Source organism: Scyliorhinus torazame, chromosome 22, assembly GCF_047496885.1.
Source record: "Scyliorhinus torazame isolate Kashiwa2021f chromosome 22, sScyTor2.1, whole genome shotgun sequence".
In the NCBI taxonomy this organism is placed as follows: domain Eukaryota; kingdom Metazoa; phylum Chordata; class Chondrichthyes; order Carcharhiniformes; family Scyliorhinidae; genus Scyliorhinus; species Scyliorhinus torazame.
Genome location: NC_092728.1, coordinates 82,211,481 through 82,236,729, shown reverse-complemented (window position 1 = coordinate 82,236,729; position 25,249 = coordinate 82,211,481). Strand labels below are relative to the sequence as shown.

Sequence of the window (25,249 nt, the reverse complement as noted above, 5' to 3'; positions counted from 1 at the left end):
TCCTGAATCCCCCTTAGCGGTAGGAGCGGGAAGGCTGACACCTGTTTACGAAGGAAGTCCCGCACCTGCAGATACCTGAATTTGTTTCCCCTCGCCAGCCCAAACTTTTCCTCCAACGCCCTCATACTCGGAAAGCACCCCTCTATGAACACATCCCCCATCCTCTCAATCTCCGCTCTCCGCCATAACCGGAACCCCCCCATCCATCCTCCCCGGGGCAGACCGGTGATTATCACAAATTGGGGCCCAGGCCGATGCTCCCACATGCCGCCTCCTCTGGCCCCAAACTCTCAGGGCCGCCACCACCACGGGGCTGGTGGAGTACCATGCCGGTTGGGGCGGCAGAGGCGCAGTTACCAACGCCCCCAGACTGATGCCCTTACAAAAAGCTGCCTCCATATGCACCCATGCTGACCACTTCCCCACCACCCACTTCCTGATCATGGCTATATTAGCCGCCCAGTAATAGTTGCTAAAATTTGGCAGCGCCAGCCCACCCCCTCTCCCAGACTCCGCTCAAGCATTACCTTTCTTACCCGTGTGGTCTTGCCTGCCCAGATGAAGCCCGTGATCACTCTGTTGACCTGTTTAAAAAAGGACGGCGGCATAAAGATGAGGAGACATTGAAATACAAATAGGAATCTTGGGAGGACCGTCATTTTCACTGTTTGCACCCTCCCGGCCAGAGACAACGGAAGCGCGTCCAATCTCCAGAAATCGTCCTTCATTTGGTCCACTAGCCGGGCCAGATTCAATTTATGCAGCCGATCCCATTTCCACGCCACTTGGATGCCCAGGTACCTTAAATTACCCCCTACTGACTTAAACGGCAGCTCTCCCAGTCGCCCCTCCTGACCCTTGGCCGAACCACAAGCATTTCACTCTTTTCCATATTTAGCTTATACCCCGAAAACCGACGGAATTCCCCTAAAATCTTCATGATTTCTTCCATCCCCTCTACTGGGTCCGAAACGTACAGAAGCAGATCATCCGCATAGAGCGAAACCCTGTGCTCCACCCCTCCGGATCAGTCACTTCCAGACCCTTGAAGCTCTCAGAGCAATTGCCAACGGCTCTATAGCCAGCGCAAACAACAGTGGGTAGAGGGCGCATCCCTGTCTCGTTCCCCGGTAGAGCCTAAAATAGTCCGAAGTTATTCTGTTCGTCTGTACACTTGCCACAGGAGCCTGATACAGTAACCTGACCCAGTCAATAAAGTCCCGCCCGAATCCGAATGGTCCCAGTACCTCCCACAGATAATCCCATTCTACCCGATCAAAAGCCTTTTCCGCATCCATTGCGATCACTACCTCAACCTCCCTACCATCCGGGGGCATCATAATCACATTTACCAGCCTTCTTACATTGGCCACCAACTGCCTATCCTTACCAAACCCCGTCTGGTCCTCCCCAATAATGTCCGGAACACAATCCTCAATCCTGGAGGACAAGATTTTGGCAGCAACTTGGCATCCACATTCAGCAGGGAGATCGGCCTGTAGGACCCACACAGCTCCGGATTCTTGTCCCGCTTAAGAATCAGCGAAATCATTGCCTGTGACATCGTCAGGGGCAGCACCCCTCTTTCCCTTGCCTCATTGAACATTCTCAACAACACTGGCCCCAGTATATCAGCAAACTTTTTATAAAACACCACTGGGTACCCGTCCGGACCCGGGGCCTTACCCGCCTGCATGGCCTTCATCCCTTGCATTATTTCTTCCAGCCCAATTGGGGCCCCCAGCCCTTCTACCCGCTCCCCGTCCACCGTTGGGAAATTCAGCCCCTCCAAGAAGCGCCTCATCCCCTCCAGCCCCGTAGGGGGTTCCAACCTGTACACCTGCTGTAGAAATCGCTAAACCCTTTATTCACCCCTACCGAATCACCAACCAGGTTCCCCTCACCGTCCTTTACTTTCCCTATCTCCCTAGCTGCCTCCCTCTTCCTAAGCTGCTGTGCAAGCATTTTGCAGGCCTTCTCTCCATGTTCATAAATCGCCCCCCTCACCTTTCTCAGCTGCTCCACCAGCAGCAAGCTAAACTCCGCCTGCAACCTCCTATCGATCTGTAATATCTCCTTTACCAGTCGGTCCGTCTCTGCCCTGTCAACCTTCTCCCTATAAGCCTGGATCGAAATCAGCTCCCCCTTACCACCGCCTTCAGTGTTTCCCAAACCACCGCTGCCGAAATTTCCCCTGTGTCATTGACCTGCACGTAGCTCTGAATGCATTTCCTCAGCCGCTCGCACACCCCTTCATCCACCAAAAGCCCCACATCCAACCTCCAGTGCGGGTGCTGGTTAACGTCTTTGCTAACCTGCAGGTCAACCCAGTGCGGTGCATGGACTGAGATTGTAATTGCCGAATACCCCTTGTCCACTACTCCAGCCAGAAAGCTCTGCTCAAAATAAAAGAAATCAATCCGGGAGTACATTTTATGCACGTGTGAGTAGAAGAGCTCCTTCACCCTCGGCTGCCCAAACCTCCATGGATCCACCCCCCCCATCATCAGCTCCATGACCCTCTTAGTTCCTTTGCCATTCCTGGCATCCTGCCCGTTTTCAAGCTTGACCGGTCTAAGCCAGGGTCCATAACTGTATTGAAGTCCCCTCCCATGACCAACCGGTGCGAGTCCAGGTCCGGAATCTTTCCCAGCATCCTCTTTATAAACTACATATCATCCCAGTTTGGCGCATACACATTTACTAATACCACCTGCACCCCCTCAAGTTTCCCACTGACCATAATGTACCGACTTCCCATGTCCGAGACTATTCTACCCGCCTCAAACACCACCCGCTTATTGATCAGGATCGCGACTCATCTAGTCTTTGAATCTAGTCCCGAGTGGAACACCTGGCTGACCCAGCCTTTCCTCAGTCTAACCGGGTCTGTTACCTTAAGGTGCATCTCCTGCAACATTACCACGTCCGCCTTCAATCCCCTAGGATGCGTGAACACATGTGCCCTTTTGACCTGCCCATTTAACCCTTGAAAATTCCAGGTGATCAGCCTAGTTGGGGGGCTCATTGCGCCCACCCCCCCCGCCGATCAGTCATCCCTTTTTTTAGGCCTGCCTCCAGCCCGTGATCCACGCCTCCACTGGTCCATCCCCAGGCCGCCCCCGCCCCCGACCTCCTCTCTGTCCCTCAGCCCAAGTCCCTCCCTCGTCAGCAGAACATTCACCCCCCTTCCTCCCCGAGCAACAACACCCTGTAACCCAATCCCTTTCCTAAACCAAACATATGCACACCTCCACTGCGCTCCCGAGAGCTAGCTCACCCAGCTAGCTTGGTGGCCCCCATCCCTGGTGCCAGATAGTCTCCCACCTATTGTTCCCTCCCCCCCTCATACAAACAAATTCCAACATCAAACAATCCCCACACAATTGCCCAACAGAAAAACAACAAGATCAAAACAAGCACACCTCCATCCCCCAACAGTGCAAATGAAAACCTTAACTCCCTCAGCTCTATTGCTGGTTCCAAATCAATGCAAACAGCACGACAAACATCTTCCATAAAACGCATAACGAGAAACTTTTTACAGAAACAGAGAAACAAAACAGAGAAAACAAAAACAAGAACATTGCAGCCAAGTTCAAAAGTTCTCAGTCCTTCGCCAGCCGTTTCTTTCTTGCAAAGTCCAACGCGTCCTCAGGCGACTCGAAGTAAAAGTGCTGATCCTCATGCGTGACCCAGAGACGGGCTGGGTATAACAGTCCAAACTTCACCTTTTTCTTGAAAAGGATCGCCATGATCTGGTTGAAGCCTGCCCTCCTCCTGGCCACCTCCACACTCAGGTCTTGGTAAACCCGCAGGATGCTATTGTCCCACTTACAGCTCCGTGTCTACTTGGCCCACTGCAGAATATGCTCCTTATCCGAGAACCTGTGGAATCTCACCACCATAGCCCTCGGGGGGGGGGTCTCCCATTCGCAGTTTCTTCGCGAGTGCTCTGTGAGCCCTAACCACCTCCAAGGGCCAGGAGAATGCCCCATTCCCCAGCAGCTTCTCAAACATGCCTGCGACGTATGCCCCAGCGTCCGTTCCTTTGGACCCCTCCGAGAGCCCAACAATTCTTAGGTTCTGCCATTGGGACCTATCCTCTAGGTCCTCCACCTTCTCCAGAAGCTTCTTTTGCTGGTCCCTCAGCATCCCCACCTCCAGCTCCACCGCAGTCTGATGCTCCTCCTGCTCAACCAGCATCTTCTCCACCTTCTGGATCGCCCGATCCTGGGCGTCCAATCTAAGCTCCAACTGCTCAATCAACGCTTTTATCGGGTCCAAGCAGTCCCGTTTCTGCGTAGCAAAGCCCTCCTGAATGACTTGCATCCGCTGCTCCATAGGCTGCTAGGTCGACAAGCCAGAGGTTCGCCCCTCTGCCATGCTGTCTCCTGTTGCAACTACAGCACAAGTCTTCTCTGTCTTTTTGTTTCTGCCCTCAGGAACACTTCTAGTCCTTTTCTCCAGGCACCGAAGTGGGAATTCAGTAGAGAATTGCCACTAACATCCGTTCTACAATTCAAGACCATTAAAAAATCGAGGGAAAAGGACCAAAAGTTCGACCAGAGCGGGAGCCACCAAATGTGCGACTTACTGCTTCATAGCCGCCACCGGAAGTCCATACAGCAACACTGTTAGACAGTCTGACGCATGCAGCTCAGGGGCTGGGTAGATGGTGGCCTCAGTGGTCAGGGCACCCAGCCATGGTGGCTCGCATGGGTGCTGGCATGTGGGGCAGGATGGGGATTTCGGCATCCCCCAGCGGGATGTGGGGGCGGCGGAGTTAGTGCCGGGGTGCAGCGCTGCCAACTCAATCTGGCCGACCTGGGGAGGTCGTGGAGTTTCTTCTGGCACTGTATGCCGGTCTGGGCGACGATGTCCGTGGCGCTGACTGCCTCTGCCATCTAAGCCCAGGCACGACGGACAGCGGCGCCTGGCAACCTCCTTCCCGGGTCGTTGTTTAGGGTCATCCGCCTCTCCTCCACTGCATCCAAGAGGGTCTCCAGCTCGGCGTCTCTGAATCTTGGGGCCGCTCTCCTTCCAGCCATCTTGTTGGTTTGAATGGTGTATGTGGGAGGGAGAATCGTTTATGTGCGGCTGTGGCTTGTCAGCCTCCTGAGTGGCAATCACGAACCCAGTGAATCAGGAATTGATTTTCATTAGGACTGATTGTGTTCCACATGATGCATCCGGTGCTAGCCCATTAGTGGCAGTGCAATCGGTGCAGGTGTGGCGCCGATCTTTCTGTCGTGGAAGTCCATGGATTTTCCGTTGGCGTCAACATTTAGGGCGGGATTCTCCGATTGCCGACGCCGAAATCTCATTCGGTGATTGGCCGGAAAATCAGTTTTTATGCCGAAATCGGGGGCGGTGCCACTTCTCAGATGTTCTGCCCCCTCAAAAACGGCATAATCGCTGAGTACGCCGCATGCCATTGGAACGGCCTCAGGACGAACGGCCTCAGGACGTCACCTGAGGCCCTCCCCCGATGGGCCGACTTCCCGATTTCGTCAGTCGTGTGTCCTCTCAGTTTTCAGGGACCTCGTGTGGCAGCTGTGGACTGTATGCAGCGCCGCCACAGTTGGGAAGGGTGTGGGGGGGGGGGGGAGGGGGGGGGGGGGGGGAGAGGCGTTCCGCTGGCCGGGGTTGTATCGGTGGGGGCTGGGGGGACTGGTGACGGGGTGGTTCGGGGGATTACAGGGGGGCACTATCTGGCAGGCTGGGTCCGCGCGTGGCCAGCGCCATGTTGTACGGCGCAGCCGCCACCGGGTGCTGCCATGTGCATGCGCGGCCACGGACCTGGCCATCATTCTCCTTCCGTATCTGCAGGTAAAGCCGTGGGCTTTACGTGGCGCAGCTGCTAGTCCCCCAACGAGCGGAGCATCGGTGTGTTGGTGGCACTGACATTTTGGTCATAAGACCAGACACTTCCTCCGGACATAGCTGCAAAATCGGAGAATCTAGCCCATAGTCTCAGAAACGGAGAATACAGTCCAAGGACTTTGTGGAAGATGATTCTTGGGTAGGGTGTGTGGACAGTCAGAGTCATGTTGACATCGAAAAGGACGAGGTATTGGCTCTTTTAAAAGACATTAAGGTAGATAAGTCTCCTGGGCCTGATGAATTTACCCCAGAATACTGAGGGCAGCAAGGGAGGAAATTGCTGGGGCCTTAACTGACATCTTTGTATCCTCATCTGCTACAGGTGATCACAGAGGACTGGAGAATACTAATGTGGTACCGCTGTTTAAGAAAGGTAGCAGAGATAACCAAGAAACTATAAGCCGGTGAGCCTCACGTCGGTTGTAGGTAAATTATTGGAGAGAATTCTCAGGGACAGGATTCATACACATTCGGAAACAAATGGACTCATTAGCGATAGACAGCATGGTTTTGTGAAGGGGAGGTCGTGCCTCACTAACTTGATTGAGTTTTTTGAGGAGGTGGCAAAGATGATTGATGAGGGGATGGTGGTGGATGTTGTTTACATGGACTTCAGTAAAGTCTTTGACAAGGTGCCTCGTGGCAGACTGGTACAAAAGGTGAAGTCACGCGGGATCAAAGATGAGGTGGTAAGGTGGATACAGAACTGGCTCAGGCACAGAAGGCAAAGGGTAGCAGTAGAAGGGTGTTTTTCTGAATGGAAGGTTGTGACTAGTGGTGTTTCAGAGGGATCTGTGCTTGGGCCTCTGTTGTCTGTAGTATACATAAATGATTTTGAAGAAAATGTAGCTGGTCTGATTCGCAAGTTCGCGGATGACACCAAGGATGGTGGAGTGGCAGATAATGTTGAGGATTGTCAGAGGATACAGCAGAACATAGATAGGTTGGAGACTTGGGCAGAAAAATGGCAAATGGAGTTTAATCCAGACATATGTGAGGTAATGCATTTTGGTAGGTCTAACATAGAGAGGAAAATATACCGTAAATGGCAACACTCTTAGGAATATAGAAAGTCAGAGAGATCTGGGCGTGCAGATCCTCAGATCCTTGAAAGTGGCAACACAAGTGGACAAGGTAGTCAAGAAAGCATACGGAATGCTTGCCTTCATTGGACAGGGCATAGAGTATAAAAACTGGCAAGTCATGCTACAGTTATATAGAACCTTGGTGAGGCCGCACTTGGAATATTGCACACAATTCTGGTCGCCACACTACCAGAAGGATGTGGAGGCTTTGGAGAGGGTGCAGAGGAGGTTTACCAGAATGTTGCCTGATCTGGAGGGTGTTAGCTATGCAGAGAGGCTCAATAGATTTGGATTGTTTTCATTAGAATGACGGAGGTTGAGGGGTGACCTGTTAGAGGTCTACAAGATTATGAGGGGCATGGATCAAGTGGATGGGCAGGCACTCATTCCCAGGGTGGAGGGGTCAGTCACCAGGTGGCATAGGTTTAAGGTCCACGGGCAAAGTTCAGAGGAAACATGCGAGGCACGTTCTTTACACAGAGGGTGGCGAGTGCCTGGAACGCTTTGCCAGGGGACGTTGTGGAAGCAAATGCATTAACGGCGTTCAGAAAGCATCTCGACAAATACATGGATGAAAATGAAAATGATAGGATGGGTATAGAGGGATACGGCACAAGGAAGTGCTGTGGGTTTTGGCCAAGGATGGTATCGTGATCGGTATAGGCTTGGAGGGCCGAAGGGCCTGTTCCTGTGCTGTATTGTTCTTTGTTTAAGAAACTGTTCGTCGCGGGGGAGGAGGGAGGGTAGGGGGTACAAATTGTACAAACTGTAGATAATAAGGTTATTGAGTGTGTTGTGTATGTTACGGTTCTTTTTACACATGTTTGTAATAATTAGAAAAAGACAGCGGAAAAAGAAGACCCCAGGTGTACAGGACCCACTTGTCCTTCAACGAGCTGTTGAACACCATGGGTGGGATTCTCCGTCCACCCAGCTGCGTGTTTCTTGGTGGCGAGAGGTTGTGCACCCTTCACCAGTGGTGGGATTCTCTGCTCCCGCCGTGGTCAATGGGAAATCTCATTGAAGCCACCCCATGCCACCGAGAAACCAGAGAATCCCGCCACCAGCGAATGGCCAGAGAATTTTAGCTCAAAGACTCCGGTTGACCAAAGGAGTCTGTCACATCCTTATGGACCTGGCACCTTGTGGGGGAGGACACCCGCTCCTGGTGGTCATGAAGCTTACGGCAGCCCTGAACCTTTTTGTCATTGGGTCATTTCAAGGCTTCAGCAGGGACTTGTGGGCTGAGGATTGAGAAGTGCCACACAAGCGCATCAGAGAGGTGTATGCCCAGGCCTCCGAATACATCCACTTCGACCTGGACCAAGCCCATCAAGATTCCCTGGCTGCAGGATTCACTGCCATTGACGGGATGTCTCAGCTCTAGGGAGCCACTGACAGCATGCATGTTACCTTGAGAGCACCAGGGCCTGGGACTGGGAATGCCCTGTGTCAACTGAAAGGTGTTCCACCCCCTCAATGTCCAACTTGTGTGTGACCACCACCTCAACATCATATATGTGTGGACACTACCCAGAAAATGTGCATGTTAGCTACAACCTGGGACACTCCCTCCCCAGGGTCTTAGAGGACAAACTACTCCAGATTTCCAGGATGTCTCATGGGGGACAAGGGTTACCCGTTGAGGTCATGGCTGATGATGCCAGTACAGAGGCCTGATACTGAGATAATGAAGCTCAAGTGACACCTGGACAGTGATTGAGTGGTGCATTGGGCTGCTGAAGATGCAATTCTGCTGCCAGGTCTGGTCTGGCAGTGCCTTACCTCCTGAAACCAAGGGGTTATTTGCCAGCACACCAGGGCGATGGGCCTGGTCAGCAGCGTGAGTGAATCACTTGTAAAGGCAGGAGGGTGATGACTACTTGCTGTGAGGTAAGATGTGATGCTCCTCAGATTTGGCTTACGTCTGACTCCTGGGCTCATTTCTGAGTAACAATCGAAGGTTCATTTCTTTGTCCCACTTTGCCAAGGGGGAAAGGGGGCAAGGCCAAGGGTTCATTGAGTGAAGAAGCAATGTTTGCAGGATGTCTGTCTCTATGGGTCTAACTGATGGGATTACTTGGAGGTCCTCCAGGAGGATCTGACTTCAGATTGGGAGATAATCCCTACCTGTGGGATAGGGGTCAAAAACAGAGGTGTGGTGGCTTTGAGGTGCGAGATTCTTTAATGTTGTGAATTGTTACAGTGCTACATTATCTATTCCCTTTCGAATGATGTCTGACTTCACCCATGCCACTCTGCTCCTAAAACTTCTTAATCCTCTGAGGCCTACTGCTACGTCTAGGTGTGACCCCAGGATGCATATCAGTGGCCTGCTGCCTTCCGTATCCTCTAGCCCTAGTTGACCTTGGCGGCTCTCAAACCAGATCCCAATTGTTGCTGGGATACTGGAAAGAAACCCAAATATTTAATTTTAGTTTTGTAAGACTGTGAGGAAAGGATACCTCGCTTCAGGAATGGTTTCATGCAAAATAGTGTTGTGGTATATTGAAACAAACATTATTACTAACACAGTATTGAAATATGGTTAACGGGGTGGCATAGGGTTAGTAGCACTGCTGCCTCAAGGCGCTGAGGACCCAGGTTCAATCTTGGCCCGGTGTCACTGTCCATGTGAAGTATGCACATTTCCCCCGTGTCTGCGTGGGTCTCACCCTCACAACCCAAAGGTGCATAGGGTAGGTGGATTGGCGATGCTAAATGGCCACATTAAATTGCCACATAATTGGAAACAAAATGTTTTTAAAAAATAATTTTAAAAAAAATCTTTAACATCATTAAAATAGCTTACAATAATCCTTTGAACAATGCTAATCAATATAATGGCAGCTTAGCTGCTACCTTTATTTCCATTCAACTGACAAAACCATCTCAGGTCACAATCCACTTTTGAATACAGTTGGCAGACTCAGGAATACTTTCTGTAAAGAGATGTCTTTGATACTCCACTTTGAGATAAAGAGATCTTTTGAGACTGTTTGCAAGAAAGAGACCTGACACCCTGCTATAATAATGCAGAATCTCTGGCTGTATTCTTTAAAAAGCGTCTCAGCTTCCCTTCCAGCCACAAACATACTCGGAAAACCTCAACAACTGATTGCTTCAGTCCCTGGCTCCTCCCATTAACTACACCATCTTACTAAACTGAACACAATTACTCTAATTATCCCCTCCCCAGGGAACCCTCTTAATATAAATAAAAGTCCATTAGCCAATGATACTCCAAAAAGCCGAGAGTGTTTCATAAAATCATAGAATTGCTGCAGTGCAGGAGACCATGCGGCTCATCAAATCTGCAATGATCCTCTGAAAGAGAACCCTACCTGGGCCCACTCTCCCACCCTATCCTCTTAACCTCACCTAACCTGCACATCTTTGGACACATGACCAATCCACCTAACCTGCATATCTTTGGACTGTGGGAGGAAACTGGAGCACCCGGAGGAAATCAACGCAGACACGGGGAGAAAGTGCAAACTCGGGATGGTACGGTGGCACAGTGGTTAGCACTGCTGCTTCACGGCATCGAGGACCCAGGTTCGACCCCAATCCCAGGTCACTGTCCGTGTGCAGTTTGCACATTTTCCTTGTGTCTGCATGGTCTCACCTCCACAACCCAAAATATGTGCAGAGTAGTGGATTGGTCACGCTAAATTGCAATAATTAAAAATTAATAATTAATCACTCATAGGGGGTGAGGAGTAACTTGGGAATCCCCCCACCGTCTTCTTCCTGTTCCTTTAATTATAGACTATCTTCTCCTGCGTGGGCACAAAGAAGATATTGTGACCTGGACATTTGGCAGGTTAAGGGTGTGCAGTAAGTGGCATATGTGGATACCTCACCTAAAAGGATTATAATGTGGAGTGCTGGGGGAATTGTTTTTGAGTAAGATGCTGGGAGGACAGGGTTGTGAGGCTGCGAGGTGGCCAAGAGTGGATTACTGGTGACATTCCAGTGGTGACTGATGGTACTCATGCCAGGAAGAGACAAGTGGGAACTCACCCTGCCAGCTCGTAGGAGTTCATTCATTTTCTTTCCGCATTGGACCCCGGTCCTTCTGGTCAGGCTGGTGGCACTGGCTGCAGCTGCCACCACATCCCAGTCTCCTACCCACATGGGGGTACAGGGTGCCCAGTCTTTCCTCCATGGCATCCAGAAGCCTGTTCAGGTCTCCCACCATGAAGCGGAGAACAGGTCTCTAAGCTGTCATCCTCTTGGCATGACTGGGAGTGAGCGCAGAGGGACTGTTTTAATACAGCTCCTCCTTGTTTGCAGTGCACAGCTGAGCCCCAGGTCAGGCGAATTAGACGCTTGGAGACTCCAGCTCAGCGTGTTTTGCATGGGGTTTCATTTATTGCACTAAGTGTCGGAAGATTGCGATCAGTTTCAGGCTGGCCAATCTGGTGGGAATCACCGGTTTTCCCAACCACAATTATACCTGGTCATTTTCTTTGAAAATTGCGCTGCAGATCAGAAACCAGTCATGTATGACATTCACATAGGCTCTATTCTAGATGGCTTAAGAATTTTCATTTTCCTCCTACTTGAACACATCCCATGAACCCAAGTTATGAGACATCACTCGATGATGAGTATACACCTGAACCAGTTAAACAGGTCAATCATTTGCCTGAAGTACTGTGGCCTGTCCTGCCAAACATATGTATCCAAAATATGATATGAAAATGACTTATTTACAATGTTTAGAGCCATAAAATTACAATGTGCATCACACTTAAGAGTTTCTCATTTTACAAAATAAAAATGACTATATTGGTTACTTACCATGGTGTTACTTTACCTAGATTTGGCTGAGAAGAATCAGGAGCTTGTTTGAAAAATGGCCATTGTTCTGTTGCTCTAATTTCATACTTGTTCTTGATGGCAACTTTAAAGACTGTTGGCTTGATCGGCGCTACGGTTTGTACACAGTTTACAGAAGAATTTAACTGGCTCTATAAAAAGAAATAATTATTTATTAACGCAAATTATATATGTTCATGTGTTCTTGTTACGGGCCAGGGTTTAGAGAACCCCAAAGTGTATCAAGGAGTTCACCTGACCCACAACGTTTAATGGATTGTGGTATGGGGAGCACACGGCCCACTCTACAGGTGTAGTACAGCTGAAATGGAAAAGTATTTTTTTAAAGCAAAACAATGTTTATTCTATGAACTCAAGTTAACCTTTTTAAAACATACAGTGAACATCTTAGCAACCATCAATTCAAATACAACCCCCAAAGACTACGACACTAAGTAATCCTTTAAACTTTCCTTTTAACATCCATACGACTTGAAAACAAAACCTTTAACAGAAGCACATCAGGTTAAAGTCACTACTGAAAACATTTATAATTCTGAATTCACCAAATGATCAAGAGATAGGCTTTTCATGGCAGAGAGATCAACAGTACACCTGCTCTGTCTGAATTCAGCTCCAACACTGCAATCGAAACTAAAACACACCCTGCAGCAAACAGCCTTAAACAAAAGTAAAAAGCTGACAGACAGCCCAGCTCCACCCACACTCTGACATCACTGCAGTAATATGAGCAGCCAAACATTTCTTAAAGCGACATTCTCATGGCAGTTCTGAAGTTTTGTTCCCGGACAATCTTTTTTTAAAAAAAATAATTATTATTGAGGATTTCACAAAATATCAACAACAGAATGAAAAAGGAACCCAATAGAATTAAATACAGAACAAAATAAAACAACCCCCGTGCCCCCCTCCCCCCATACATAAATAATAAATTAACACCCCGAATTAACACAAAGCAAACATAGCAAATATATACACCCCCTCATATCCCCCAGTGTAAACAAACAAAAATAAAATAGAACCGCCCCCCACCCCCCCTCCGAGTTGCTGCTGCTGCTGACCATTGTCTACCGTTCTGCCAGGAAGTCCAAGAACGGTTGCCACCGCCTGAAGAACCCTTGTACCGATCCCCTCAAGGTGAATTTCACCCTTTCCAATTTAATAAACCCCGCCATATCGTTGATCCAGGATTCCACGCTTGGGGACCTCGCATCCTTCCACTGAAGAAGAATCCTTCGCCGGGCTACCAGGGACGCAAAGGGTAGAATACCGGCCTCTTTTGCCTCCTGCACTCCCGGTTCCCCTGCAACCCCAAATATTGCGAGCCCCCAGCCCGGTTTGACCCTGGTTCCTACCACCCCCGACACCGTCCTCGCTATGCCCTTCCAAAATTCCTCCAGCGCTGGGCATGCCCAGAACTTATGGGTGTGATTTGCTGGGCTCCCTGAGCACCTAACACACCTGTCCTCACCCCCAAAGAACCGGCTCATCCTTGTCCCGGTCATGTGTGCCCTGTGCAGCACCTTAAACTGTATGAGGCTGAGCCTCGCTCACGAAGAGGAAGAGTTCATCCTCCCTAGGGCATCTGCCCACGTCCCCTCTTCAATCTCCTCCCCCAACTCCTCCTCCTCCTGCATCACCTGGTAGGTTTCCGAGATCTTCCCCTCTCCAACCCCCCCCCCCCCCCGAGAGCACCCTGTCCTGTACTGTGCGTGGCAGCAGCCGCGGGAATTCCACCACTTGCCGCCTATCAAACACCCTTACCTGTAAATATCTAAAGGTGTTCCCGGGGGGAGCCCATACTTCTCCTCCAGCTCACCCAGGCTCGCGAACTTCCCATCCACAAACAGGTCACCCAACCTTCTTATCCCTGCCCTGTGCCACCTCGGAAACCCTCCATCTATTCTCCCTGGGACAAACCGGTGGTTCCCCCATATTGGGGTCCACACCGAGGCCCCAACTTCCCCCCTGTGCCGCCTCCACTACCCCCAGATTTTGAGGGTAGCCGCCACTACCAGGATCGTGGTATACCTCATTGGAGGGAGCGGCAGCGGCGCCGTTGTCAGCGCCTCCAGACTCGTACCCTCACAAGACGCCGTCTCCAGCCTCTTCCATGCAGCCCCCTCCCCCTCCATCAACCACTTGCGCACCATCGCCGCATTGGCAGCCCAGTAGTACCCACAGAGGTTGGGCAGTGCCAGTCACCCCCATCCCTACTCCGCTCCAGGAACACCCTTCTCACCCTCGGAGTCCCTCGCGCCCACACTAACCCCATTATGCTCCTGTTGACCCGCCTAAAGAAGGTCTTCGGGATAAAATGGGAAGGCACTGGAACAGGAACAAAAACCTTGGGAGCACCGTCATCTTAACTGACTGCACCCTACCCACCAGGGACAGCGGCAACGCGTCTCACCTCTTGAACGCCTCCTCCATTTGCTCCACAGCCTCGTGAAATTAAGTCTATGCAGAGCCCCCCCCAGCTCCTGGCCACCTGGATCCTCAAATACCTGAAGCTCCTCTCCACCCTTTTTAGTGGGAGCTCGCCAATCCCCCTCTCCTGGTCCCCTGGGTGAACCACGAACAACACGCTCTTCCCCGTGTTGAGCTTGTACCCTGAGAAATCCCCGAACACCCTGAGGATCCTCATTACCTCCGGCATTCCCCCCAACGGGTCCGCCACATATAGCAGCAAGTCGTCCGCATAGAGCGACACCCTATGCTCCTCCCCACCCCGCACCAACCCCCTCCAGTTCCTCAACTCCCTCAGTGCCATAGCCAGGGGTTCAATCGCCAGTGCAAAGAGCAGGGGAGACAGGGGACACCCCTGCCTCGTCCCTCGATGCAACCGAAGGTACTCAGACCTCCTCTTGTACCCCCGGGAAATGCCTTTAGATATATGCAGGTGAGGGCTTTTGTGAGGCGACAGGTGAGGGAACTCCCGTTGCTCCCGGCACAAGAAGTTCAAGATAGGGTGATCTCGGGTGTATGGGTCAGGGAGGGCAAGGTGTCGGAAATACACCAGGAGTTGAAAGAAGAGGGGGAAGTGCTGGTAGAAGAGTTGAAGGGTAAATGGGAGGAGGAGCTGGGGGAGGAGATCGAGGAAGGTCTGTGGGCTGATGCCCTAGGTAGGGTTAATTCCTCCTCCTCGTGTGCCAGGCTCAGCCTGATACAATTTAAGGTGGTCCACAGAGCGCACTTGACGGGGGCGAGGTTGAGTAGGTTCTTTGGGGTAGAGGACAGATGTGGGAGGTGCTCAGGGAGCCCAGCGAACCATGTCCATATGTTTTGGTCATGCCCGGCACTGGAGGGGTTCTGGAGAGGAGTGGCGGGAGCAATATCTCAGATGGTGAAAGTCCGGGTCAAGCCAAGCTGGGGGCTAGCAATATTTGGAGGAGTGGACGAACCGGGAGTGCAGGAGGCGAACGAGGCCGGCATTCTGGCCTTTGCGTCCCTAGTAGCCCGGCGAAGGATCTTGCTAATGTGGAAGGAGGCGAAGCCCCCCAGCCTGGTGGCCTGGATAAATGATATGGCTGGGTTCATAAAGTTGGGGAGGATTAAGTTCGCCTTGAGAGGGTCTGCGCAGGGGTTCTACAGGCGGTGGCAACCGTTCCTAGACTATCTCGCGGAGCGTTAGAGGAAGGTCGGTCAGCAGCAGCAGCAACCTTGCCGGGGGAGAGGGGGGATGGGGGGGGGGGGTGGGGAAAGGGGGGACTGCCTGGGAGGGTGGATGAGCAAGAGATAACATGAAGGGTTGGGGAAACTGGCACGTACGTTGAGGGCCAGTGTACAAAGCTGTATAAATATATCATTTTGCCATGTCTTGCTCTGCGCGATTTCTCGGTTTTTTTTGTTACGAGGTGGAGGGGGGGTTATTGTTTGTAAGGGAGAAAAATTGTGTTAAAAAATTTTAATAAATATATTTTTATAAAAAAGACCTCCTCTTGTTCGTGGCCACACTCGCCATCGGGACCTCGAACAACAGCCGAACCCACCTAACAAACCGTAAGATGGCTGCTTCCCTATTAATTTGGCCAAAACCGGATTTAAAATGGCCAACCAAAAAGGCTGATGGGAAAAGCAGGGAACAAGACACAAACGGACAGCTGCAGGCAGAATATCATATTCGGCTCTGGGGAAGTCGGCCCAGATCGATACTCAGGACTATGAACAGCCCACCAACCCAGACATCTGCAGTTATACTCAGGACTATTAGGAGCCCATCAACCCAGACATCTGCAGTTTAATCGGCTATCCCCGGGAACAATTGCAACATATTAGCAATTGAATACCGGGCCAGACCTGTCGGCGCCTGCAGTGGCCGAAACAAAGGCAGGTGAACGACCACCCCCCGATCGGGGAATCGCCTCGCAATTGGACGTATCGAACCCAGTGATTGGGAACAAGTCCAATCACTTGGGACTCAGGGACAAGGGCCGCCCTGGGAGGCGGGAAGCCCCTGGGCCCTATAAAGTGAGGGGCCAAGTTCAGATCGCTCTCTCTCTCCCTTCTTCGCCTGCTCGAGACCTTCGCAAGAACATCAACCGGCAACTGTAAGTTTGAATCCAGCGATCGCTATCCGATAAAGACTCCTAGCCATCGACCTGTATCAGCCTTTTGAATCCCGCGGGCCAGATCCGATTGGATAAGCCATTCGTTTCCCTGACCTGGTGGGCTCTTCCTAAAGTTAAGTATTGGCCAGTAGTGATAGGTTTATTATATAGATAGTAGGATTATTGTGTAAACATTACTTGTATATAATAAATGACCGTTGATTTCAATCTTACTAAGCGGTGTGCTGACTTATTAATCATAACTTGAACTTGAACCACGTGGCGGTATCAGAAAGATACCTAGCGACTCGTGAGCAAAGGTGACGTAATCAGAGCTAATAAACTAAGGCTAAAAAGAGCAACACCCCTCCCCAAACCCGAACCTCTTCAGCACCTCCCACAAGTACCCCCCACTCTACCCTATCGAAGGCCTTCTCAGCTTCCATCGCCACCACTGTCTCTGCCTCCCCCTCCCTCGCCGGCATCATAATAACGTTCAGGAGCCTCCGCACATTCGCGTTCAAATGCCTCCCCTTCACGAACCCCGTCTGGTCTTCGTGGATCACCTGCGGCACACAATCCTCAAGACCTTCGCCAGCACCTTGGCATCTACGTTTAATAACAAAATCGGCCTATAAGACCCACACTGCAGGGGATCCTTGTCCCACTTCAGGATCAAGGAGATCAGTGCCCGGGACATCGTCGGGGGCAAAGACCCCCCCTCCCTTGCCTCATTGAAGGTCCTAACTAGCAATGGGCCCAACAGGTCCACATGTTTCTTGTAGAATTCGACCGGGAAACCGTCCGGCCCCGGTGCCTTCCCCGCCTGCATGCTCCCTATCCCTTTGGACAGCTCCTCCAGCCCAATTGGGGCCCCCAATCCCGCCACCAGTCCCTCCTCCACCTTCGGAAACCTCAATTGGTTCAGAAAGCGGCCCATCCCTCCCTCCTCCAGCGGGGGCTCGGACTGATACAGTTCCTCATAAAAGTCCCTGAAGACCCCATTGATGCCAACCCCACTCCGCACCACACTCCCTCCCCTATCCTTAACTCCCCCGATCTCCCTAGCTGCATCCCGCTTCCGAAGCTGATGCCCCAGCATCCGACTTGCCTTTTCCCCATACTCATAAATCGCCTCCTGGGCCTTCCTCCACTGCGCCTCTGCCTTCCTGGTGGTCAACAGGTCGAATTCGGCCTGGAGGCTTCGCCTCTCCCTCAACAGTCCCTCCTCAGGCACCTCCGCATACCTCCTGTCTACCCTCACCATCTCCCCCACCAGCCTCTCCCTCTCCCTGCTTCTCTCCTTGTGGGCCCTAATGGAGATCAGCTCTCCCCTAACCACCGCCTTCAGCGCCTCCCATATCATCCCGACTTGGACCTCCCCGTTATCGTTGGCCTCCAGGTATCTCTCTATGCTTCCTCGGACCCGCTCACTCACCTCCTCGTCCGCCAACAGCCCCACCTCCAAGCGCCACAATGGGCGCCGGTCCCTCTCCTCCCCCAGCTCTAGGTCTACCCAATGCGGGGCATGATCCAAAATGGCTGTCGCCGACTACTCGGTATCCTCTACTCTCGCTATCAGCGCCCTACTCATAATAAAAAAGCCGATCCGGGAATAAGCCTTATGAACATGCGAGAAGAATGAAAATTCCCTAGCCCCCGGCCTTGCAAATCTCCAAGGGTCCACCCCTCCCATCTGGTCCATAAACCCCCTCAGCACTTTAGCCGCCGCTAGCTTCCTACCCATCCTAGACCTGGAGCGATCCAGTGCCGGATCCAACACTGTGTTAAAGTCCCCCCCCATTAGCAGGCCCCCCACTTCCAAGTCCGGGATCCGACCCAACATGCGCCGAATAAAACCCGCATCATCCCAGTTCGGGGCATACACGTTGACCAGCACCACCCTCTCCCCTTGCAGCTTACCACTTACCATTACGTACCTGCCGCCATTGTCTGTCACAATGCTCGACGCCTTGAACGACATCCTGTTTCCCACCAAGATCGCCACCCCCGATTTTTGGCATCCAGCCCCGAATTAAACACCTGACCTACCCACCCCTTCCTCAATCTTACCTGGTCTGCCACCTTCAGGTGTGTCTCCTGGAGCATGACCACATCCGCCTTCAGCCCCTTCAGTTGCGCGAACACCCGGGCCCGCTTGACCGGCCTGTTCAGTCCCCTTACATTCCAGGTTATCAGCCGGATCAGGGGGCTACCCGCCCCCCTCCCCCGCTGACTAGCCATAACCCCTCCTCGGCCAGCCACGCGCCCGCACCCCACGCCCAGCCCGTTCCCCACGGCGGCAGACCCCCCTACCCCCCCCCCCCCCCCCCACCCCCACCTAGGGCCCCTCCTAGCTGCTTTGCTCCCCCATTGCACTCCCGCAAGTGAGCTGACTCCTGCTGACCCCGGCCACTCCCGCCTCTCCTTCGACTCCTCCCATTGTGGGACATACCCTCCTCCTCCAATACTCATCAGCAGGCTCTCCGCCTCCCCCTTCCATCCCAAGCACGGGAAACAACTCTTGCTTCCCCGCCCCGCCGCCTCCAGCCTTCAGCGCGGGAAAAAGCCTGCGCTTTCCACCTGCCCGGCCCCGCCACCACCACCACCACCACTGACGCAGCTCCTTTTACAGGCCCAGTCCCCTCACCCCCGACTCGGGCCTCCCCCTCCCCCTCTCCCGCGGGGCCCCATCCCCCCTACCAGCCACCCCCCCAACCGGCCATCCCCCCCCTACTCCATCTACTTACCCCCCTCCAAGAGCCCACCCGACAGACCCAACCAAAACAGTGCCCAATCCACCCTAACCACCCACACCGAACCAAAAAGAAACAAGTGCAAAGAACCCCCCCTCAAAATGTAACACACCAACAGCAATCCCCGACTACCCATCCCGACCCTCAGTTTGTGTCCAGCTTCTCGGCCTGAACAAAGGCCCACGCCTCCTCCGGAGACTCAAAATAATGGTGCCGGTCCTTGTAGATGACCCTGAGTCGCGCCGGCAGCAGCATGCCAAACTTCACCCCTTTCCTGTGCAGCACTGCTTTCGCCCGGTTGTACCCGACCCTTTTCTTTGCCACCTCTGCACTCCAGTCTTGGTATGTTCGAACCTCCGCGTTTTCCCACCTGCTGCTCCTCTCTTTCTTGGCCCACCTGAGCACGCACTCCCGATCAGCGAACCGATGAAACCGCACCAGCACCGCCCGCGGCGGCTCATTAGCCTTGGGCCTCCTCGCCAGCACTCTATGGGCCCCTTCAAGCTCCAGGGGCCCCTGGAAGGACCCTGCTCCCATCAGCGAGTTTAACATGGTGACCACATAGGCCCCCACGTCCAACCCCTCCAGCCTCGCCGGGAGGCCCAGAATCCGCAAATTCTTCCGCCTCGACTGATTCTCAATCTCCTTGAACCGTTCCTGCCATTTCTTGTGGAGCGCCTCGTGCGCCTCCACCTTTACCGCAAGGCCTAAGATCCCGTCCTCGTTATCAGAGATCTTTTGTCAGACCTCGCGGATCGCCACCCCCTGGGCCGTCTGGGTCTCCAGCAGATTGTCGATAGAAGCCTTCATCGGCTTCAGCAGGTCCGCTTTGATCTCCCTGAAGCTGCGCTGGATTGCCTCCTGCGTTCACTGCATCCACGCTGCCTGGTCCCCGCCCGCCGCCATCTTGCTCTTCTTCCCTCGCACTTTCTTTGGGTTCACCACCACTTTTTTAGTCACCCCACTCCTGGTCCAAGCCATACACTGTCGGGGGAATATTGCAATCTTCTTCCCACACCGGGAAATGTCGAAAAAGTGCGGTTGGGGGCCCTGAAAAGAGCCCAAAAGTCCGTTCCAAGCGGGAGCTGCCGAACATGCGACTTAGCTCTGCATAGCCGCAACCGGAAGTCTTTCCCGGACAATCTTTACCCGACGTCCTTCCATTGTAATCCAGTCCTATTCACAAATCAAATTTATAGGCCTTCAACATGAATGAATATTAAAATATACTTTCACCATCAAGGAAGAATTTGTTTTAAATCTTTATTTTTCTATACATGGTGAGGTTGGGAAGCAAAACACATATGTGATAAAACACTCTCCAGGACCCTCGACTTATTCTCCTTTCATTCATGGAAATTTGTGATTTTATTTTTTTTTAAACTGCAACGATTTTTAGTCTTGTTCAGAAAACATTTTGTTGAACTGCATTTTGAAATAGCTAAGGTCACATACAATGAAACAAAATTGCTGAAGTGTGTTACAGATTAGAGATAACACTTCAGAGGGGAATAGACAGACGAGTGAAATGAAGCAGTCATGTGGCATGCCAGGAGCGCCACCTAAGAATGAGGCATACCTAAAAATGAAAGCAAAATACCACAGATGCTGGAAATCTGTAGTAAAAACAGAAAATGATGGAAAAACCAGCATTGTGGAGAGAGAAGCATAGTTAACATTTTGAGCCTGTATGATTCTTCAGGCCTGCTCCAAATAAGTTATTTCAGACTCAGAATGTTAATTCTGTTTCTCTCCATAGATGCTGCCAGACCTGCTGTGCTTTTCAGCTTTTATTACCTAAAAATGAGATGCCAACCTGGTGAAGCTACAACACAGGTCACTCCTCCCACAGTCTTGCAGGTTAGGTGGATTGGCCATGATAAATTGCCCTTCGTGTCCAAAATTGCCCTTAGTGTTGGGTGGGGGTGTTAACCTTGGGGTAGGGTGCTCTTTCCGAGAGCTGGTGCAGACTCGATGGGCCAAATGGCCTCCTTCTGCACTGTAAATTCTATGATAATCTATGATTAATCGAGGACAAAGGTTCGGCATAACATCGTGGTCCAAAGGGCCTGTTCTGTGCTGTATTTTTCTATATTCTATGTTCTATGCCATACAGCGGAAACAGCATATAATAGACCAGTGTTTTTTTAAACCTTTGTTCCCAGGGCTCACTTTTACCAACCAGCCGACCTTCGCGACCCACGTCATGTTCGCTTACCTTTAATGCGAAAGGGGTGCTTGCTTGGTCCTCGTGAACTCACTCCAATCAGATTCACAGGTAGAGGGCAATGCGCATATCAGGTGCAGAGTTCAGCTAGTTCCTTTGTGCCTTCTTCATCTTTGTGAGAATGGAAAATCCAACGTAGCACATGTAGGTCGTCGTTGACGGCAATAGCAACAAAATGCTTGTTTTACTCAGCATTAGATACTCCCGGGAGATGCTACTCCAGAATGCTGACAGCTTCTTGGAATTTTGGCGTGTTTTTAATTGGCTGTCACAGGTCAGGTACAGCATCGTAGTCTTTTTATTTGGAGTCAGCCTGTAAGTTAATAACTGACTGCAATATCACATTTGTGTCAGGAAATGAGACTTCATGGGCGGAACTCTCCGTCGGCCGGCACCAGAATCGGGAAACGCGATTGGGTGGAGAATCGGTTTTGATACCGAAATTGTGGCGGGTGCCGGTTTCACACCAAATCACAATTCTCTGGTGCATCGTGGTGGCTTACTGCATCCTTCACAACATCGCACAGCAGAGGGGCGATGTGCTGGAGAAGGATGATGAACGCCAGGCCTCGTCCGACGAGGAGGATGCAGGGGAGGGCAAGGTTGGACAGGGCCTGGACAGGCACGGGAGGCCGCACAACCAGGTCCAATGCACACAGAACACTCTGATTGCCTCCAGGTTTACTGACTGGGGTGGGGGCATGGACACCGCATCCCCCCATCCGCCTGCAACCCCCTCCGTGATACATACCTGCTGCACTACAATGTGCAGACCCTGGGTTGGCAGTAACAGCGGATATGGTCCATGGGCTAGAGGATGATGATATCCCACTCTGCGATGAGCTCTGGTGCTTTGCATCGTTGTGACTCCTGCCCAGGGTAGCACATTCCACCATCCACCTGTATGATCCCTGCATGCGACCTGTCCATTCCATCACATGGTCCTATTGAATTCCTGGGGTGGTGGAGTTGGGGACACCGGAGTGGCGAGCGTTGACTGAACTGCGGTTCCTGAACCAAACCCACCCCAACCTCCGAACATTCCCCTCCCCACTCTAGAGTGTATCTTGGGTTACGGGGATAGGATGGAAATGAGGGCTTAAGTGGGTCAGTGCAGACTCGATGGGCCGAATGGCCTCCTTCTGTACTGTATGTTCTATATTCTATGGCTAGCTTGGAGCAGCCCACCCCTCACACCCTTCTCCCTTTTGACAGGGCATCGAGGCAGGTTGTAACATTGTGCACAGGCGTTTAATGGGAGAACATTTGTGCAGATTTGTGCCCTAGTCCCGATCGCTAAACTGTGCCCTGCGCCCATGCCAACTTAACTGGTGTCTACTTTTCTGGTCTTACGCGTCCTAACACTACGGTTTTGGTGGACATTATGTTGTGACTGTGCCATGACTGTCTGCGTCTGTGCCACATCAGCCATTGCCTGCGCCATCTCCCTCTGTGTCTGCGCCATGTCAGCCAGTGTCTTGGGCAATGCAGCCCACGCTCTCAGCCATGGCCCTTTGTGACTTGGCCACGCTCAGGACTGCCGCTGCAATGTCCAGATGGCTCTGGCACATGGCTGTCTGTAAGAGGGCAGCCCTGTCCTGGACTTCAGCCACCAGCTGCACAGATTGCTCCAAGTCTTGGAGATGCTGATCTATGGGCGGAACATTTGCCCCCAAGGCCTCCACTGCGGACGCCACCGGTGCGGTGTTGGTCTGGGTGACACGCATGGTCGGGACCACCTCCTGCTCTTGCACGAGGTTGGACTCCTCCACCTGCAGATGCTGGATGCTCGCAGACAACCCCTCATGCAGTTCCTGGCTCTGCGACTGCATCTCCACAATTGATGGGATTGACCATTCTAGGAGTCCGAATCCCGTTTGGACAGCCCTGGGATCGGCCCCCTTGGGAGTTCCTACCTCCGCATTCTGTACTGGAGCATGTGTGTGGCACGCACCAGGTTCATTTACACGCCCAACCGAGATGAGCGTCTCTAGGATGGTGGAGGGTGTTGGAGACAGTCATGATGGGAAATCTGTGTCATCCTTGGTCTCGAGCTCTGTGGTGTCCTGGGTGTCTATGGCTCACGTCCGTGTCAGTGTCATGTCGTGGGTCCGCACCTGGGGTTCGGGCAGTGGCTGGGGTCGGGAGACACCAGAAGGCCCACCTCATCGCTAGCAGGTCCTGCAAGACACACAAGACACATGTTTAGCCTGCAGGCCGGGGTGACACACATATCACGGGGAACTGCAACGCAGCAAAGTCTTACTTCCTCACCTGATGCTGACCTCCATCTTGGTGACTGCCGTTTCTTTGAGCCCGCCGACCAGGTCCAGATCAGCTGTGGTGAGGGGCCGCAGGTCCGGCGGCCCCCCTCCAGTCTTCTCATGCTCCCGGTGGTTATGGGCGGCCTTCTCCTGGGAGGGTGGGGTGGGGTGGGGGGGGGGCCTTATGGGTGTGTGGGATAGGGGTTGGTTCTAATAGCACAATGCTGCCTACTCACCCTGGCTGCGCTGAGGAGGTTGTGCAGTTTCTTTCGGCACTGCTATCCGGTCCTGACGGTGTTGCTGTTGGTGCGGACCGCCTCTTTCCTGGGCCAGGGTACAGGGTCACGCGCCTCTCCACCACGGTGTCCAACAGGGTCTCGAGCTCGGCATCTGTAAAACAGGGTGCCACTCTCCTGGCTACCATCTTGTTGGCTGGGCTGGTGTGTGTGTGTGGAGAGTGAAGTTTGTATACGCAGCTGCATCTTGTCAGCCTCCTGAGTGTCAATCGCGAACCCCACACTGTTTCTCATTGGAATCGATTGTGTTCAACACGGCGCCGGTGTTAGCCCCTTAAAGGTCGCTCAATAAATCCAGGTGCGGCGCCGGTTTTGCTGTCATGAAAGTCCGCAATTAGTGCCCTGTCGTCAACACTTAGTCTCAGGAACGCAGAATCTAGCCGCAAGTCTTCTCGATGACCAGAGAAAAACAGAAGGAATGGGCACTTGGCATTGCCATTGGTGGACAGAGTTTTCGACTGAACGCAAACCTGGCATATAAACGGATGTGTGCAAAGGATTCCACTCCATTAACCTGCAGTCGATGTGCGACCATGCCCATGCCTCGGTGATGAAGGGCGGCTATATAAATGCAAGGCTTCCATTTTTGCTTCAATTTACCAGACTGAAAAATAGATAAATTAGTAGCTTTCATTGACAGAAGGAACTTTAGAGAGAGAGAGAGAGAGAGAGAGAGAGATTGGGGGGGGGGGGCGGGGGGTTCAGCTGAGTGTGACCTGAAGTCCTCCAATCTGTTCCCCGCGGGGAGCTCGGTTATACCTTTTTATGCAGCGCTGCCGGATTCCCGCATACTTCTCTGCAGCTCAGCAAAGTTCTCCGCCCGCGGTTAATTTCTGCGCACTTTTCCATCGGATTTCCGCTCTTCGCTGGAAAGCTGTTCTCATTTACTTCAGGCGGCGGCGGCGGCGCCGGCGCCGAACTCTCTCGCTCTTCGCACGGGCTAATTGCTCCCAAATGTTCGCTGGCACCAGCCGCTCGAGCGTGTTCGCGTCGCCATGGTAACGGCGCTCGCGCGCACTAACGGACGCCGGGTTTGATTTTGTTTAGCGTTTATTTGTATGGGCGGCGGGGGGGGGGGGGGGGGGTGGAGATTTTCGCTGTCAATTTGCCATGTGCCAAAATTGATGCTTGCATTTCTGTGGGTCCGTCAATTTATCCATCGAAAACGTAAGTTTTTAATTTAGAACTAAGAAGAGCACCCATGTTCGCGGGAGCCGTCAGTGAGGTGATAGAGAGAGGCCCGCCTCCACCACAACCCCGCCATTTCACTCTGCCCCCCACGTTAGCTCAATCTGCCTGTCATACAACTGATGTCACACTTTTCACATAGATCTGAG

The 25,249-nt window shown here is 52.3% G+C and overlaps 1 protein-coding gene across 2 annotated transcripts in view; it reads right to left on the bottom strand.

The window, feature by feature from the left end:
- Window positions 1-24,881, bottom strand: part of LOC140399166 (uncharacterized) — a 78,787-nt gene extending 53,906 nt beyond the window's left edge. For both annotated transcript variants that reach the window (XM_072488443.1, XM_072488444.1), the window contains exons 1-2: window positions 24,672-24,881; window positions 11,781-11,950 (exon numbers count right to left, since the gene is read on the bottom strand). In XM_072488443.1, the coding sequence (XP_072344544.1) occupies window positions 11,781-11,950; window positions 24,672-24,761 (260 nt within the window). In that variant the 5' untranslated portion in view covers window positions 24,762-24,881. The remainder of the gene's footprint in view (window positions 1-11,780; window positions 11,951-24,671) is intronic.
- Window positions 24,882-25,249: the final 368 nt, after the last annotated feature.